The sequence below is a fragment of the Somniosus microcephalus genome, chromosome 27 (assembly GCF_052327205.1).
Source record: "Somniosus microcephalus isolate GS21.2 chromosome 27, FLI_Smic_1.0, whole genome shotgun sequence".
NCBI lineage: Eukaryota > Metazoa > Chordata > Chondrichthyes > Squaliformes > Somniosidae > Somniosus > Somniosus microcephalus.
In genome coordinates, this window is record NC_141013.1 from 2,341,856 (window position 1) to 2,359,017 (window position 17,162).

Sequence of the window (17,162 nt, forward strand, 5' to 3'; positions counted from 1 at the left end):
CGGGGATCGCACTGTTGCAGGCCCCTCCCCCTTAACAATGGGAGGAAGGCCTGCAGTACCGCAGCGTTGCGCTGCGATATTCAGTTTCAGCACCCTAAGAGGGACGCGGAGCGCCTCGAGCCTCGCCCCGTCTCCCTCTAGGGGCGCTGAAACTGAATTTCTGACGTTCGTTAATGCTCCGAACGCTGTGCAAAAATCAGCACCCAGGCGAACTTGGCACCACTTTGGCGCCTCAACCCAATTTCTAGGCCAGGGTATTACTACACTGCTCCAGCTGTTAGGAGAGGAACTGGCAGCTCTGATCAGGAAGAAACTCACAGATTAGCACTCTTTGGTAATTAATTGAACAGGAGGCACGTCTAAGATGAGCAAACTTTGGTAATTAATTTACAAAGTATAAAGGAGGTTTTTTTTTTTAAAAAATAGGGCTGTGACCTATACAAAGAAACTATGGATAAGATCATTTTTGAGCCTTAACCTAGAATGGACATATTCCTTTCTAAATCACACAAAAGTTCTAAATAAAGTCTGTATTCTTGTATTTGTGTCTTGTTGGGCACAGAGTGAAATCACACAAGGGGTACTTCACAGTGCTGCCAGGAGAGCTGTCCCACAGCACTGCATCTCGGGAATCTCGAGCATCACAACATTGTGGGCAGAGTATGTCTGAATTTGTATTATGTGCTGTCGCTGGGCAGGGTTCCTGCCCCCAGCACAAACACCCCTGTAGTCTCCATGGTTATTGGAATACTTTACCAGTTTTAAAAGAACGAACAAATTTCAGCATTACGCAGTTTGTGACATACTTACTCTCTACTAGCTGTTCATAAGTGTTGTTTAAAGAGTTGATCAGATTTTTACAAGCTTTCTTTGGAAGCACTTTCCACGTAAGGCTTTTCCTGTCTTCGGTTCTGAAACAACAATCTTCTTTTAAATACAAGTCTTGAGCTCAAATACACAGTAAATTAATTTAGAAATTGCAATCTCAATATTGTTTTCACTATCAGCAAAAAATAAATTGCATCACAAGTACGCTGTGTAAGTCAATTTAACAGAACACGATACCACTCGAAATTGTAATTCAGTATACACGCTGATGAGTCAGCTGGTAGGCTGGGAACATTGAACCATCGATTAACGGTGACAGGTATTGTAGTTTCTTACTTCATACATTAATCTGTAGTTTTAGCTCACAACATTGATAGAAACCACCCCCAGCATCATTATTTTGCCTTATAAGCAAGTAAATGAGCAGTCTAGAACAAAGAACAAGCCACCTTTCTGTGGAATCAAGCTAGTCAACAAAGTGATCAGTGACAGTAATAATTATTATTTTGGGCAAGCGATGCACAGCTGTCACGCTGTAATTACACAAGTTTGCCAGTGGAGGTGCTGCAGTGCCACCACTGAGGGAAGGGTATTGTTACAGTATTAAAGTTTACATATGCATTTCCATTATAAATGTGGACAGAGGAACTTATAATGGAAAAGGAAAAGTAAGGACAGAGTATATGACTTTAAAATGGTGACTGATTTGTATCTTTTTTAAAATTCATTTCACGGGGTGTGGACGTTCGTTGGCAAGGCCAGCATTTATTGCCCATCCCTAACTGCCCTCGAGAAGGTGGTGGTGAGCCACCTTCTTGAACCGCTGCAGTCCGTGTGGTGAAGGTACTCCCACTGTGCTGTTAGGGAAGGAGTTTCAGGATTTTGACCCAGCAATGATGAAGGAACAGTGATATACCTGTATTTCCAAATCAGGATAGTGTGTGACTTGGAGGGGAACTTGCAGGTGGTGGTGTTCCCATCCCCAGCCTCTATCCCTGTTTCATCCTAAGATTACACTGGGTCTCGACTCCCCCCATGTGCTTTGCCACAGGAGGTCAGCTAGTTATTGCTTAAAAGTCCACCTTATTGAGAGACACTATTGTTCAAAATGTGGACAGTACATTTGATGCAGTTCCTTTTTCCAACTCAATTGCTATTCATAACCACATTTTATATTCTAATTGTACAAATCAAAATCTTACTGAGAGATGGTGTTAGTGTCCAGGTCCACACAGCTCACATCACTTGGAGGATCATATAGGTCAAAATAGCGAGAGTCAACCCCTACGATGAAGGGGCAAGGGGCACTCAGGACATCTGCCAGAGCCAACGGGCATAAAGGAATGTACGGACATGGCCAATGGAATGGAAAGATCATCTGCATATAAAGAGTCACAATAAAATCAACATACTTTGATAAAAGCTTAACTGCTTTCCTTCAACTATTATACAAGTGCATCACAAGCTCAGCTAAGGCTAAATCATTACCAAGGATCTCACTGCTTTTTGAACATTCCCACAACCTGACTGAAAACATCCAAACTCTTACCAACTTTTGAAATCTATAAATCATACACTTTTTGTTCTGAGACGTGTAGCTTTGTGCTGGAACTTTATATTACCGTTCACATGTATTTTCTAAATACAAAGAGTGAAATCTAACGCTTCATGACTAAAATCTCTACCAAAATATGTAAGTAGTAATTTTATTATTTAGTCAAAAGAATCAACACATTTAAGGGTAGGGTTAGGATGGTTCACCATGTCCAACAATCTCACTCAAAAAATTCTTGAAACTTGCCAAGTTTTTAAGTTTGAAGAAGTATAGTGATATCCTTTTAACCTACATAAAGCAGGTTAGATTTAATTAATTCATAATCTCAAGGCAGTAATAAAAGCCCAGCTGCTGAAGCAGCTGCACATTAACAGGCCTTTACGAGTTCAATAATGGTTCAAAGCCTTTTTCCACATTATAGTTGATCCCTCTAGTCTTTTATGATATCTCCGATATTATGACCTCAACTAGAGCTTGCAGTCTCTTCAATGTTCCATCACTCAGGCCATATAAAACATCCCTCCAATGTATTGATTTCTTTTTGGGTTCAATAAAGACTCATTTCTGAAAGAGAATGTTGTTTAATCTAAAGTCTTGTTCAAGACTTTCTACAGCTTTTTACAGAACACACTATGCTGTGATGCATCTAGAATGAAACTGAAAGTAAAACTCCTCTGGACTGCTTGTCTCTCACATGACCTCTGCTGGTCAGGCACAAGTAATCAAAAACACAGACAAATATGCTGTAAAGGCATAAGTAATCAAACACAGACAAATATCATCACTATTTGCTGATATCATGACATCCAATACCAAGGGTCATCACAGACAAGGTCATACTGCTAACGCTCAAGTTAGACCTCCATCCTTATGCCAGGAATACAAGATCTGTTGCAGCGGCACCTCAACATTCCTTATAGATCCAAAAAGTCTGTATCCAAGCCCAAAGACAAAGTTTTATACACCACTCTTCTGCGTGTGAAATTTTCTTCACAACACTCGAATCACCAGCAACATTATGCCTTTGTAAAAATAACTGTTCAATTTAGGTTGCTGGAGCTATTTCTATGGATCCAGATATCGCCCTCCCTACTCCAGCAGAAAATTCACCCAGACCCGTGTTTCCAATTCCACAAGATATCTGTCCTCATTACAGTTGCCTCTCACTACACCCTTGCTACACCGTTTAACATACAAAATCCTGATTATGACTTTCACACCAAGAAATAAACCACTTAAAGCAATCCTTTTATAATATTACCACTTCTTTATTACCTTAATGTGGCTCCAATGTAATAAAGAGGGAGCAGCTACTGCAGGTTTCTATATTGCTGAGATTTTGAGTCCCATAATGTAACGCTTTATATACACTTTATTATTGTTATATTATACACACTAGTCTTCCACAGAACAGAAATGCCTGATGCTAAGATTTCAAAGCTTCAAAGAAAGATGGCCTCGCTTCCTGTGTAAACTCCTTTCAACTTAAAGATTAAATGTCACCATCATGCCTTTAAAAAATAGCATTTTGAAAGGACTGTGATTAGTTTCAACTTTTTCCCCTCATTTTCTAGTTTTAAAACAATATTTTTGTTTAAACAGTGATCTTCTGGCAACATCATCACAGACCAGGTGAAAGGAAATACTAAACCTAACTGTGCACCAGCTGAATTAATATCAAGAGAGAAATCCCAGGGGTGCGTCAGTGATATTAATTAACAGTGTGCGTGTTAATTCTGCTGTTTCGCACAGTCAGGCTTAGCAATTTCCCCCCGTCAGTTCCCTCAATCTTGTGACAATCGGATTCGTTGTTTCAACCAACTTCTCAAATAAATCCAAAGAAACAGAAAAAAACTAATGATCTAATGTTAGCAGAATTCTTTGTAAAAGTGAGTCCGGACTGTAAGCATCTCTGAGTAACTTGATAGTTTCCATGGACCATCCCCAAAGTGCCAAATTAAGCGCTTTTCAACCAACTTGTTTGCAAGTGTCTAACCAAAATCTCCATTTTAATGGAAGTGTTGCTGGCCACCTCAAGCCCTGCAAGTATTTCGAGTCACCAGGCTTAATTACAGGGCAGCACTACAGGCTAAAGACTAGATTACAGGGTTGGCAAATTGAATTTAAAACTTTATAATTAAATCTGACCTTTTCAAAATCCTCCCCCCCGCACCCCACCCCAGAAAACCTCCCAATTGAGTAAAATCAGGCAGGATATCGATCTCTTCCCTCCCACTGTGATGATGCATCACCAAACTAGCAATGTTCCAATGCATGAAGCCCATTATTGAAACGGCATTTGTCGGCTGATGAGCTGCACTCGTTTCAATTTATTTCCATAATTCGCAATGAATCCAAAGGATATTGAATCCTCAGACACTAGTAAAAGCAGCCACTTCCTGCCCACCATAGAATACAGAGTGCATTCACAATGTGTGAATAGTGCACCAGGTTTTATGGCAGTTCACATCAACTGTTCACATATTTTTCATTATCACAGTTGTGGTCACGCAGGAAAATACACCAAAACCTTTGGATACTGGCGAGAAACAATGTGCAGCTTACAGAAAGAGTCTGTTCACAATAGCGGGAAGATGTGCACAGTCTCAGTCAGAAACACCAACAGAAATGGGATGTGAACGGTTCCTCAATGGCTCAGTTGTAAAGGAAGAGTGGAGCTGAGCCAGAACAGACCAGAAGGTCCCAGATGATCTCCAGTTTGTGCTCATTTAGTTGATCAGACACAGTGGCAGTGGGAGTGCTACAACCAGCCTCAACACTGCTGGAGAAAACCAGCAAGGATCCCACTCCTAGATGCTCCGCAGTGATTTGCAGCAAAGTGCATCTATGCTGGTGTTGTGTGACTAGGCTTGTGTTCGGTAATGACCCACTCATCACAACACACCCACAGTGTGACAGCCCGCCCACACTTACTGTCTGGGATCACACTAAAAGAACAGTCATGCAGGCTGGGTATTAGAGCGCACCGTATCCATGGAAATGTACCCCAAAAGAAGTAAACCGAGGATAATTAGAAAAATAAGCAAGACAGAGACCAAAAAATACTATGAAAGCACTACTGATACAGTGGGACTTTCTATATCAAGTATAGATGATGAAACTCAGGCGCTAGAGCTGAATTATAGAGGAAACCCATTTGCTTTGGTGAGTTAATATCCGCTTTAACAAGTTACTAATGCAGCTCACATTAGGCTGTAAAGTGAGACAGTCTGACAAGGAGCCAAAACAGTTGGAATATTTATTGATCGATATTTTAATGACTCCAGTAACAAATCTATTTGCCACGCTCCAAATTATAAAAAGAATTTTTTCAAAAAAATTATAATTTACACCTGTTGTGTATGTACCTTTAAGGGAATAACTGGTCTCAGACTGCAGTACCGGCAGTGACCACCCCTGTATAAAAGGCCCTAGCAGGCTTCTGTAGTTTCAGTTTCCAGGTTGTCTCCATTCAGTAAAGACTTGTTATAATCAACTCCTGCAGTCCGTGTCTCAATTATACACGGACATAATACTGGCGACGAGTAAGAAACGAACTTGCCTGCAACTCGGCAGCACCTCAGACGACGTTATTGAAGGTCGGAGCCAGAAGAAAAAAAAATAATCCAAAGAAACTCGAGAAACGGGCGTCGACCGTGGGCAACCGCCCTCCAAATCATCAAATTGAAAAATTGCAGGAGAGACTGTTGAGAGCCAGGCTTGGTTCTCCAGTCTGTGGTTTCCCAGCTAATCAGGCTGGTGGCAGGTAGTGCACCGATCCTTCCTGGGCTGCGGCGGGCTAGAGCTCGATCGGGTGGCTCTGCAACGGGGCCGGGCAGCGAGTCGGGAAGCAAAGAGAGGGGGGGTGGAGCACACAGGGTGCTTCGAAGCCGGGCAGCGTTCGGACCCAAGAAGAGGGAGGGAAGTGTCCCAGAGGGTCCGCTCCACGACGGGAACGGTTCTTCAATTAACGGAGCAAATATTGAAGCGCGATAGAAAAATAAAAATACCGCGGAGAGCGGCGTTGGCAGCAGCGATCGGGGAGGCGCGAAGACCAAAGGGCGTCGCCATTACAGGATAGTAAAATAAATATAATCGCCAGCAACAGCGTTGGCAGCAGCGGGAAAGCGCGGGAGGCGCCATCTTAGATTTTCAAGATGCCAAAGACTGGCGATATCACTGCCTTCGATAATGCAATAGAAGACTGGACCACGTATGTGGAAAGAGTCGAGGTATATTGCGAGGCAAACGAAATAGCCGATGAGAAAAAGGCATCGGTATTGCTAAATTTAATGGGCGCAAGAACGTACGGCCTATTGCGGGACCTGATTACTCCAGCCAAACCGAAGGCGAAGAGTTTTAACGAAATTGTTGCTATCCTACAGGAACACCTAAATCCTACACCGTTGCTGATAGCAGAAAGATTTAAATTCCACAGGAGAAATCAGCATAAAAATGAGAGCAATGCTGATTACCTTACGGAACTACGCAAGCTATCAAAGCACTGCCAGTTCGGAGCAGGACTGGCAGATACCTTACGGGACAAATTTGTCTGTGGACTCCTGAGTGAAAGAACCCAGAAGAGGTTACTCTCAGAGAAAGAGCTGACGCTAGATAAGGCTTTCAGCGTGGCAGTATCGTACGAAGCAGCAGCAAGGGGAGCTGCGGAAATACAACAAAAGCCACAGGAATACGGCACCCACGAAATGACACGGGGATTTGCAAAATGTTATCGCTGCGGCAGAACAAACCATGACCAGAGGGACTGCTGGTCCAAGGACAAAATATGCAGGCAATGCGGAAAGATGGGACACATTGCACGAGTTTGCAGGTCTGGGAAGACCAACGACAACAAAAAGGCTACTAAGGAACCGTACAGGAAAGTACAAAAGATGACGGACAGTAGTTCCGAAGACCAGATGAGCGAGTGAATCCGGGAACAAGAGACTAAGCGGTCTCAAACTTCACAATGCAATCGCAAAAGAGGATCACCAAACCATTTGGGTCACCCTCACGATAGCAGGGTCCGAAGTCAAAATGGAATTGGATACAGGATCAGCTCTAACCGCCATGAATCGACGAGACTACGAGCGGCTATTCTCACACATACCCTTGAGAGAGACATCCATTGTCTTGAGGACGTATACGGGGCAAAAAGTATACCCCAGAGGAAAAATAAGGGTGCCTGTCGAATACAACGGCAAGAAAATACGGAAATTGTATCTCTACATTCTGCAAGATGGTGGACCACCATTATTGGGACGTGAATGGATCAGAAAGATAAGTTTAGACTGGCACTCCATTCAGGCACTGACGGTGGCTGGTAAAAAGGATGACGACGTCACTCCTGGACGATTGTCAACAATCTTAGCTGACGCCAAAGAGGTATTTCAACAAGAACTGGGCACTCTTAAAGGCATAACCACCTCGATAAAAATAGAGAATGCAATTCCCAAGTTTTTCAAAGCAAGACCGGTACCATATGCAATTCGCCCAGCCATCGAGGCAGAGCTGGAGAATGCAGGCGTGTTATCTAAGGTAGACTGGAGCGAGTGGGCGACCCATTGTTCCGGTCATGAAAAAAACGTTAAATAAGTCTGAGGAGCCAAGGAAGGTTCGCATCTGTGGGGACTTCAAGGTGATGGTGAACCCAGTCCTTCTCACAGTACAATATCCTCTTCCAAGGATAGAAGATACCTTCGCCTCACTATCTGGAGGGAAGCGTTTTACAAAAATTGACCTAGCACAAGCATATTTGCAGATGGAGCTTGAAGAATCCTCTAGGAAGTATCTCACGATAAACACTCACAAAGGTCTTTACCAGTATAATCGACTGGTATTCGGAGTAGCATCAGCTCCGGCAATATGGCAAAGAGCGATGGAACAAGTCCTGCAAGGGATTCCGGGGACTCAGTGTTACTTGGACGACATCCTAGTGACAGGTGAAGATGACAGTGAACACCTTGCCAACCTAGAGCAGGTGCTCACTAGACTACGTGAACATGGGCTACGAGCCAATCGCCCCAAGTGCGAGTTTTTTAAGAAACAGATATCGTATTGTGGCCACGTGATTGATGAAGAGGGGTTGCATAAGTCCCCTGACAAAATTGAAGCGGTAGTTAAGGCTCCAGCGCCTGAAAATGTGTCGCAACTGAGGTCATTCCTCGGATTGGTGAATTACTACCATAAGTTTTTGCCGAATTTGTCCACAATTCTGCATCCACTGAACGCCCTACTACGAACGGGAGTAGCATGGAAATGGAGCGATGAATGCAAGCGGGCCTTTCAGAAGAGTAAAGGCCTGATCACTTCAAGAGAAGTATTGGCTCACTACAACCCATCACTACCGATAAGACTGGCGTGTGATGCGTCTCCCTACGGCATTGGGGCGGTACTGTCACATAAATTCCTTGATGGTTCAGAGAGGCCGATAGCTTTTGCGTCACGCTCGTTAACTTCAGCCGAGCGTAACTACGCCCAGATTGACAGAGAGGCCCTCAGCCTGGTGTGGGGGGTGAAGAAGTTCAATCACTACCTGCACGGTCAGAAATTTACTCTACTAACTGATCATCAACCTCTCGTCTCCATTTTCAACCCTCAGAAGGGCGTACCGATAATGACGGCACAACGGCTACAGAGGTGGTCCCTTTTCCTAGGGGCTCACCAATATGACATCGAGTACAAAGGAACTAAACAGCATGGGAATGCTGATGGATTGTCGCGCCTACCGTTGCCGATGGTGGAAGAACTGGCAGTGGATCCAGTGGAGTTATTCCACTCGACTATAGTCGAATGTCTCCCTGTGACGAATGCAAACATAGAAAAGGAAACACGAAATGACCAGACACTCTCCTGGGTCTATGATTTAACGGTGAAGGGACGTCCAGCACATGGCGAACCACTGCTGCCAGCATTCTCGCCGAGAAGAGAACAGCTGTCAGTGTGCAGAGGAATCTTGGTGTGGATCCAGAGCAGTAATTCCACCCAAATTGAAGGATAGAGTGCTCAATGAGCTTCATGAGGGTCATCAGGGAGGGGTAATAATGAAGAACTTAGCCAGAGCGCTTGTGTGGTGGCCGGGAATCGATAGAGAAATCGAAGAGATGACCAAGAGCTGTACAGGATGTCAGAAGGTCCAAAACGCCCCACCACAAGCTCCTCTGCATCCATGGGAGTGGCCCTCATCTCCATGGGAAAGGGTGCACATTGATTTTGCTGGTCCCTTTATGGACTCGATGTTTTTAATTGCGGTGGATGCACAAAGTGGCCAGAGGTAATAAAAATGTCCTCAACCACCACAGAAAAAACTATCAGTCTTACGAACCATATTCGCCAGGAATGGGCTGCCTGAACAGATTTGCTCTGACAATGGACCACAGTTTGTGTCTGAAGAGTTCCGGAGGTTCTTAAAGAACAATGGTGTTAAGCATTACACATCCGCCCCATATCATCCAGCCACTAATGGATTGGCCGAGAGGTTCGTTCAAACATTCAAGAAGGCTATCAAGGCAATGTGTAATGAAGATATACCCCTACAACACAAGGTGGATAACTTGTTTGCCTACATGTGGTTTGTGACACATGCGGTTACCAACCAAACTCCAGCCATGATGTTCTTCAATCGAAGACTACGATGCCGCTTGGATTTGGTTAAGCCAAACGTCAGAAGAGATGTGGAGAACAGGCAGTTTCAGAATATGAATGAAAGGCTGACCAGGAGTTTTAAGATAGGTCAACCAGTTTTGGCCCGAGCCTACCGCACAGAGAAATGGCAGCCAGGAACGATCTGTACACGGCAAGGACCTCTAATGTATACCGTGGACGTTGGGGAGAGCATTGTAAGACGCCATGCTGACCAGATTCTAGAGTCACTGGAAAACGTCAACTCCACACCACGATCTGATACACCTGGCGACGAAACCGAAGTACCAATTGCATCTACCGCAGAATCGGTGATATTGGAAGCAGACGAACCAAACAACGACATTGATCCCGACTCAACCTTGCCAAAAGAACCTGATATCCCAAAGGAGTTATCCAGACAGAATCAGGAAGCCTCCTCAAAGACTGAACTTATAATTGCTTAACTTCAACCAATGTATCTAGCAACTGTAATTGTAATTAGTTATTATTTAGTTGTTAAATGAATGTTATGTACTGTTTATCTAAAAGGGAAGGAATTGTTGTGTATGTACCTTTAAGGGAATAACTGGTCTCAGACTGCAGTACTGGCAGTGACCACCCCTGTATAAAAGGCCCTAGCAGGTTTCTGTAGTTTCAGTTTCCAGGTTGTCTCCATTCAGTAAAGACTTGTTATAATCAACTCCTGCAGTCCGTGTCTCAATTATACACGGACATAATAACACCGAGGCTGTGTTTTGTACATTCATCTAATTCTACTTCTTCATGTTCATTATAAATTCACATACGTTAATTTTTACAGGCATTGATGTGGGTAATTTTGGACGGATTGAATCAGCCAAAGTAAAACAAGTTTCAGAGGGAGAGAAACCACACACCAAAATAAAAATGAAGCTACAGCTTTGCAAATCTCCCAGAAATAGTCTCTTGACAAGCTGAGCTTAATACTCACAGATACAAGTGCTTCAGCCACACTGGTCAACACGGCCGGCCGGAGAGAATGAATAAGAATCTTGTGTTCAGTTACTGCGTACAGCAGTAGACTTACTGCTTTCTCCGGGCCCAGGTTCTGCAGCAAAGTAGTGAAACTGCCACCACTGAAAGCAAGAGGACAGACATCAGAATTCAGTGAAGTAAGGCACTGGTCACTTTTGTCCTGACTCTCTGTGGCAGTGCATTACTCCAGGAGTATACAGCACCATAGAGCTCAATGACATTGGATGTTTGAAAGACTAGCACTGCATTATGCACACTCCTGAGCGGATCAATAAAGTGAATCTGTAGAATCATTAAAGAACATCAAGTCACTTCCAGAGTTAGAGTTGAGTACAGTTTACAAGGCAGTCATGACAATTCCCCAAATTCCCATTTTTTCAGTAACTGTTGGGCTACAGGTGTTTGAAGTTTTTAAAAGGAATACATACTGCATGGAATACCAAGAGACGTCATTTTATTACTAGTGATGCAAAATTCTATCTAGCTTTGTTGTAATTAACCCTTTCAATCTGTTAACCTCAAAATGTTCCAATCATTTATAAACAATTTGCTGCATGGAATGCAAGCACAGCTTTCAGCTCTGTATTTAAAAGGATATCGAACCTATTTCAACACGATCCAGAACCACATTATTTTAGCAAACAATTTTAAATTGCAACCTAACAGACTGCATCATCAGGGCTGAAAACGTTCTATAGGACACAGGATCTGGCAGAATCAAGAGGAGGATGCTTAGTTCCAGCTTGTTACTGAAAACCACAAGCTATAGCTGGGACAAGTCTGGTTACTTTCCAACAAAGTACTTCACATCGAACGAGGGAAAGGGGAGAAGGAGCAACATTGCTGTTTGGTTATAAATGCACCACATGTTGCTGGACGATGTAAGGAACTGATGCTGGGAATGTAATTCAATCAAGAGGCTTGTGACTTAGCAAGGAGACACAAGTACAAAGTTTGATTTGTTACATCTTTTTTTGAACTTTTATACTTCATATACTTGGATTTATTTATTCTTCTGACATTTTGTATCTTTTTGTTCTGCGGAGTTTTGCTTATTTAATCAGAATAGGTTTAAATTGTGGTGACAAAGTTTACATGGCATAAAAAGTGGCGCACTTTTCATAGAGAGCTGTAAAGCCATTTGTCTGGGGAGATATAAATTCCAATGGAGATGCACATCATTTATATGGCTGTTCCATCTATTGTACAGAAGGGCCAGAACTAAATATTGGACTGTCCATTACTAACACTGCTACTCTGATGTGCTATAGTGGTTATACTCAGTAGACAGGAGTTTACATCAGTGTTCAGGGGTTGTCACGCTGGCATACAAGAGCGAACACCAGATAAGAATAATTTACTTTCACAAAATGTATCCTGTACTGGTACAGTTAACGGTGAAACTTGTTCTCTGGATTACTGGTACAGTTAACGGTGAAACTTGTTCTCTGGATTACTGGTACAGTTAACGGTGAAACTTGTTCTCTGGATTACTGGTTCAGTTAACGGTGAAACTTGTTCTCTGGATTACTGGTTCAGTGACAAGAGTTCAAACTTCACCATGGCAGTTTGGGAATTTGAATTGAGTTAAAAAAAACAGCTGGTATCAGTTAAAGTGACCATTGGATAGTTGTATAAACCCAACTGATTCACTGATGCTCTTTAGGGAAGGAAATCTGCTGTCTTTTACGCAGTCTGGCCTATATGTGACTCCAATCCTTGCCCACTCTTGCTGACTTGGGAACGGAGAGTGGCACAGAATGGCCTAAAGGAGACAATTCACTTCAAATGAAGTTTAGGAGAATATATCTGTGCTTGTCTACACTTACCTTAGTGGTAGTGGTGATGATACAGGTTGGCAAAGCATCAGGTGGTCATGAGGCGATTGCTGTAACAGAGAGGACAAGACTGAAATTCAGTAGACTCTCACTAATCGAAATTCTGGTCCCAGCAGAAGCTGCATCAAGAGAAGCCCCTCTCTCCACTTACTTGAAATAAAAGGAACAAGTGTTTTATTTATTTCTCCAGCATCTTTCTCTCAAATTCACATCTCTTACCATCCATTTCTTTTGCTTATGTTGATGATTATTTTCTGCACCCTCAAATGCTTTTCTATGGGATTAACTTTACTCCCATTCTACCCAATAGAAAGACACATTGCATTTCCACATGGCTGCTATTACATTGTGAATATTCAGGATGCATGTTGGGGTAATATGTTTTTGCTAAATGTGTCAAATGGCAACACATTCCTGCTATAATCCAAACAGCGTACATCCCATAGCTTTATATTGCTGCTCTGAATGACAATCATGCAGGTCGACACTCACCTGCACAAGAATCCTTGGTCTTTGAGGAGAAGGAAATGGGACATTGTGCATGAAATGACAGATGTGCCTGCAAAATAGAAGTCATAAAGAGGCTTGTTGGATATACGGAGAAAACATCTGTAATCACCATGGCCTTCTAGTCATGGCCACACATCTGGCCAACTGAATGGCTAAGTTAATTTGTGATTAAAAAAAAAAAAATCAATTTCTCCAACATATATTGCTGGATGTATTAAATCCAACAACTGAGGTTATGTAGGTTTTTTTTAAACTTAAGGAAAAGGATTACATCTTCACTTGATCTTTGCCAATGCATTAAATCAGATTTTCTGTTGACATAAAAATAAATAAAAAACCTTTTCATCACGTTTTACCACCAGCTGATTTCACACAAACACCTATTGACAGCTGACAGAAGAGTGACGAGTAGAGCATTAGCACAGCTCATATCTTTGCCACAGTAAAGGGAGATCTAGAGAGGGTGGTTGAGGAATGAAGCAACTGTAAAAATAAACCCACGCAGGCACTCCAATTGTGGTAGTTTGTATCAGCAAAACCTTGTCAAAAACTCTCTGCATACGCTGGAATAGCACGTGAGGCAGATCTCCACTCAACTCACAACTCCAGCATACAACTGCTGGGACGTGCTCCATATTATAGTATCTTTGGATTAGGAGTAGAAATTTCCAGACAGACTCGACACTGGGATTATATTTCAACACACTGCAAGCAGGGGTAGGAAAATATTAACAATGGAAGATACATTAATTATTCAGGAAACTATTTAGAATGTGTTACACAATTATTTTTAGGCAAGTACCATAAATTTCAGTGTGTAAGTGACACCTTAATAGTCTGTCAGTCTGCAATTACAACTCATTCACCAATCTGAACTATTTTTTAAACCACATCATGAATTTTTGCAAGTCCAGACCTTCCTTTAGAATGAAAATGAAATTAAACATTGCGTGGTGCCAGTTCTGATCCCCGATCGGTGCGGAGTTAGCTGACCTCAGTGGGGCAGCAATAATGGCCCAGAATTTAGAATGATCCCCCTAGTGCAAGGGGCACGTGCCGACTCCAAAAAAGAATTCTCGCCAATTTTATCCACCCCCTCCCCATCTCTCCTGAAGTCATCGATCCTCACTGGCTATCGTTTTCACAGGAACCCTCCAGTACTTTGCCCAGCTGGCCTTTATTCACCTTTGACAGTGAATTTTGACAGTGAGTATAGCTGGCTATTTGACCATTGGGGCACCACAGCTGAGCCTGCTCCTTGCCCGGCATTATTAACGTGCGCTTCCAGCAGGACCTGCCGAATAGCAACCAGGGGCTGGGAACCCTGACTGTATTTTCCCTCTTCAACCCGGCGATCCATTATTACTATTCAGCGGAGGTCAGCTAATTCAGCACCGATTGGGGACCACACCTGCGACCATGCAATGTTTGCCGTCATTTCTAGCAGAGTCAGGAAGAATTCACCTTTTACAGGAAACTTACTTCTCAATAGGTAGTGCATGAGGTCCGGAGATTGAATAGCGGTATAAAAACGTGAGAAATTTTCGAAAAGCTTCAAAGAACGGCCAGTGTGACAGAAGGCAGATGCACTTGCTGGTGTGAACAGTTTTCGAGAGGATGGGTTTTCGGTCAGCAGCACTAACCAGCCCTAACTGTGATCGTTGCTTGTCTGTCAGGTTCTCTTGAGGAAGAGGCTCATAGAACTGAATAGCTGCACCATAAACCTAGGAACAATGAGTAAGGGCATTGGAATCATTAAGCTGCAGAGCAACACTAGGTGGCAATTACCAATTTGGTACACTGTGGTGGTGAAAGCAGAAACAATCCTGTTAAACAATTACAAGCGTAAATAAGTGTAATTAGTCTGGGTGCACCCAACACTGCATCCTATAATTTACACATCAGAACACAGGCAGAAAAGACTTAGTCTTGCTTTTAATTTTCCACTGGCACTTACTATACTATATTATTAAAGGTGCTGAGTTTGCAAGCATCTGACAGGACCCGAGTGCTCTCCTGGACAAGTTTTGCTTGCCTAAAGGGGTCGGAGAGGAATTTTCCAGATTTATTTCCCGGATTGGCCTGGGTTTTATCGGGTTTTTCACCTCTCCCAGGAGATCACATGGCTTCCAGGTAGGGTGGCGAGTGTATGTATTGTGATGCACAAGTCATCGCAGCTGTATGGGACAGGCTGGATAGACCAGTAGGCCTTTTCCCATCAGTCATTGTTCGTCTGATCCATCCTGTATAGGCAAAGGTTGCAATAATACATAGAATCATAGAAGTTTCCAGCACAGAAGGAGTCGAATCTGCCAATCATGTCTGTTCCGACTTTTTTCTAGAGCAATCAGAAACGAAGCCCATGTCTCTCCCTATCGCCATGCATCTTCCTCTGCTTCAAATCTAACTGCAGGTAGCGGTGACTATCCTCCTGGTGGAAAAAAGGTCTATTTGGGGTTGTGGTTGCTCCACAATAATACGCCTGGTGATGAAAGCAAGTCATCCTTGTGTGATGGGCTCAGTAATACCATACGTGAACCAGCCAGAGCCACAGTACTCAAAGGCACTGCTGGCGATTGGCCAGCTAGTCTTGCTCACTAATGGGATGCGTCGGGATAAATCCTTCACGATGAGCTGGGATTCTTTCACTCAGCTCCAGATTACACTGCAAGCCAATGTCCCAATAGGTATTGGCGGTCCTAGCTGGACGTGCAGTGGAAAGCTTTAGTACACTGTATTGGAAGCTATGTGCTTTTAGCTGGTCAGTCTCGAGCAGTATGCCTGTGCATGCTTCCAAGTCTGGCTGTGCCAATTTGCGTCTAAGCTTAGGTAAGTGTGATGAGTCATTATGGAGAAAGAGTCCACATCCAATATCAGGCAAACAGAAATTCTATTTGTAGATTTCTCAGTAGTTTGATTTGTTTTTGATAAAAATTAACATGCAAAATAAAAGAAAATGCATGATTGAGAAAGTTTGCATTGCAGCAGGAATATGAAGGCTATGAAGTTTTTGGACAAGGTTATTTCAGAAATAAACTCTTAAAAATGGAGATAAGACCTCATCATTGGTACAATCATTGTTGTTTGAAGGTTTCCTGCCCCAGCTGGGCGTCACCCACACTTACCATCACAAATTTTAGCGGAATGGATTACTGTCCCCGATTATAATCTCTCAACCATCGGTGGCTGTGGCTTCAGCTGCCTGGGCCCCAAGCTCTGGAACTCCCTCCCTAAACCTCTCCGCCCCTCTACTTCGCTTTCCTCCTTTAAGACCCTCCTTAAAACCTACCTCCATCTGCCCTAATTTCTCATGTGGCTCGGTGTCAATTTTTTGTCTTATAACACTCCTGTGAAGTGACTTGGGATGTCCTACTATGTTAAAGGCGCTATATAAATACAAGTTGTTGTTGTTGTCATCCTAGCTGTGTTCTACTCAACACAGACCAGATATCAAACCTGGGATCTTCCCCATCTGTGACACTTAGGTACCCATTTAACTCATTTTATACCATAACCTTTACTGCTGACAAACGTGATAAAAAGGAACATATGGGTGATCAGAGTTATACAGCTGTTACAACTGAAGATGTGTATTAGGTAAAAGTACATTAATATTTTATTTAAAATATGGTCACATGTGAACCACGAAGGCCAGTCCCTGTAAGGGCAGCAGGTTCCTTTCCCTGAAGGTCATCAGTGAACCAGATGGGTTTTTACAACAATGTGGCAGCTTTCATGGCGCTAGTCCAAAAATTACTAGATTTATTGAATTTCATTTCACAACTTGCCCTGGT

The 17,162-nt window shown here is 43.0% G+C and overlaps 1 protein-coding gene across 11 annotated transcripts in view; it reads right to left on the reverse strand.

The window, feature by feature from the left end:
* dennd4a (DENN/MADD domain containing 4A) overlaps positions 1–17,162 on the reverse strand; it is a 156,908-nt gene that overhangs the window by 66,578 nt on the left and 73,168 nt on the right. For all 11 annotated transcript variants that reach the window (XM_085968326.1, XM_085968334.1, XM_085968331.1 and 8 more), the window contains exons 6-11: positions 14,851–15,092; positions 13,351–13,417; positions 12,850–12,908; positions 10,977–11,121; positions 2,031–2,206; positions 811–911 (exon numbers count right to left, since the gene is read on the reverse strand). In XM_085968326.1, the coding sequence (XP_085824452.1) occupies positions 811–911; positions 2,031–2,206; positions 10,977–11,121; positions 12,850–12,908; positions 13,351–13,417; positions 14,851–15,092 (790 nt within the window). The remainder of the gene's footprint in view (positions 1–810; positions 912–2,030; positions 2,207–10,976; positions 11,122–12,849; positions 12,909–13,350; positions 13,418–14,850; positions 15,093–17,162) is intronic.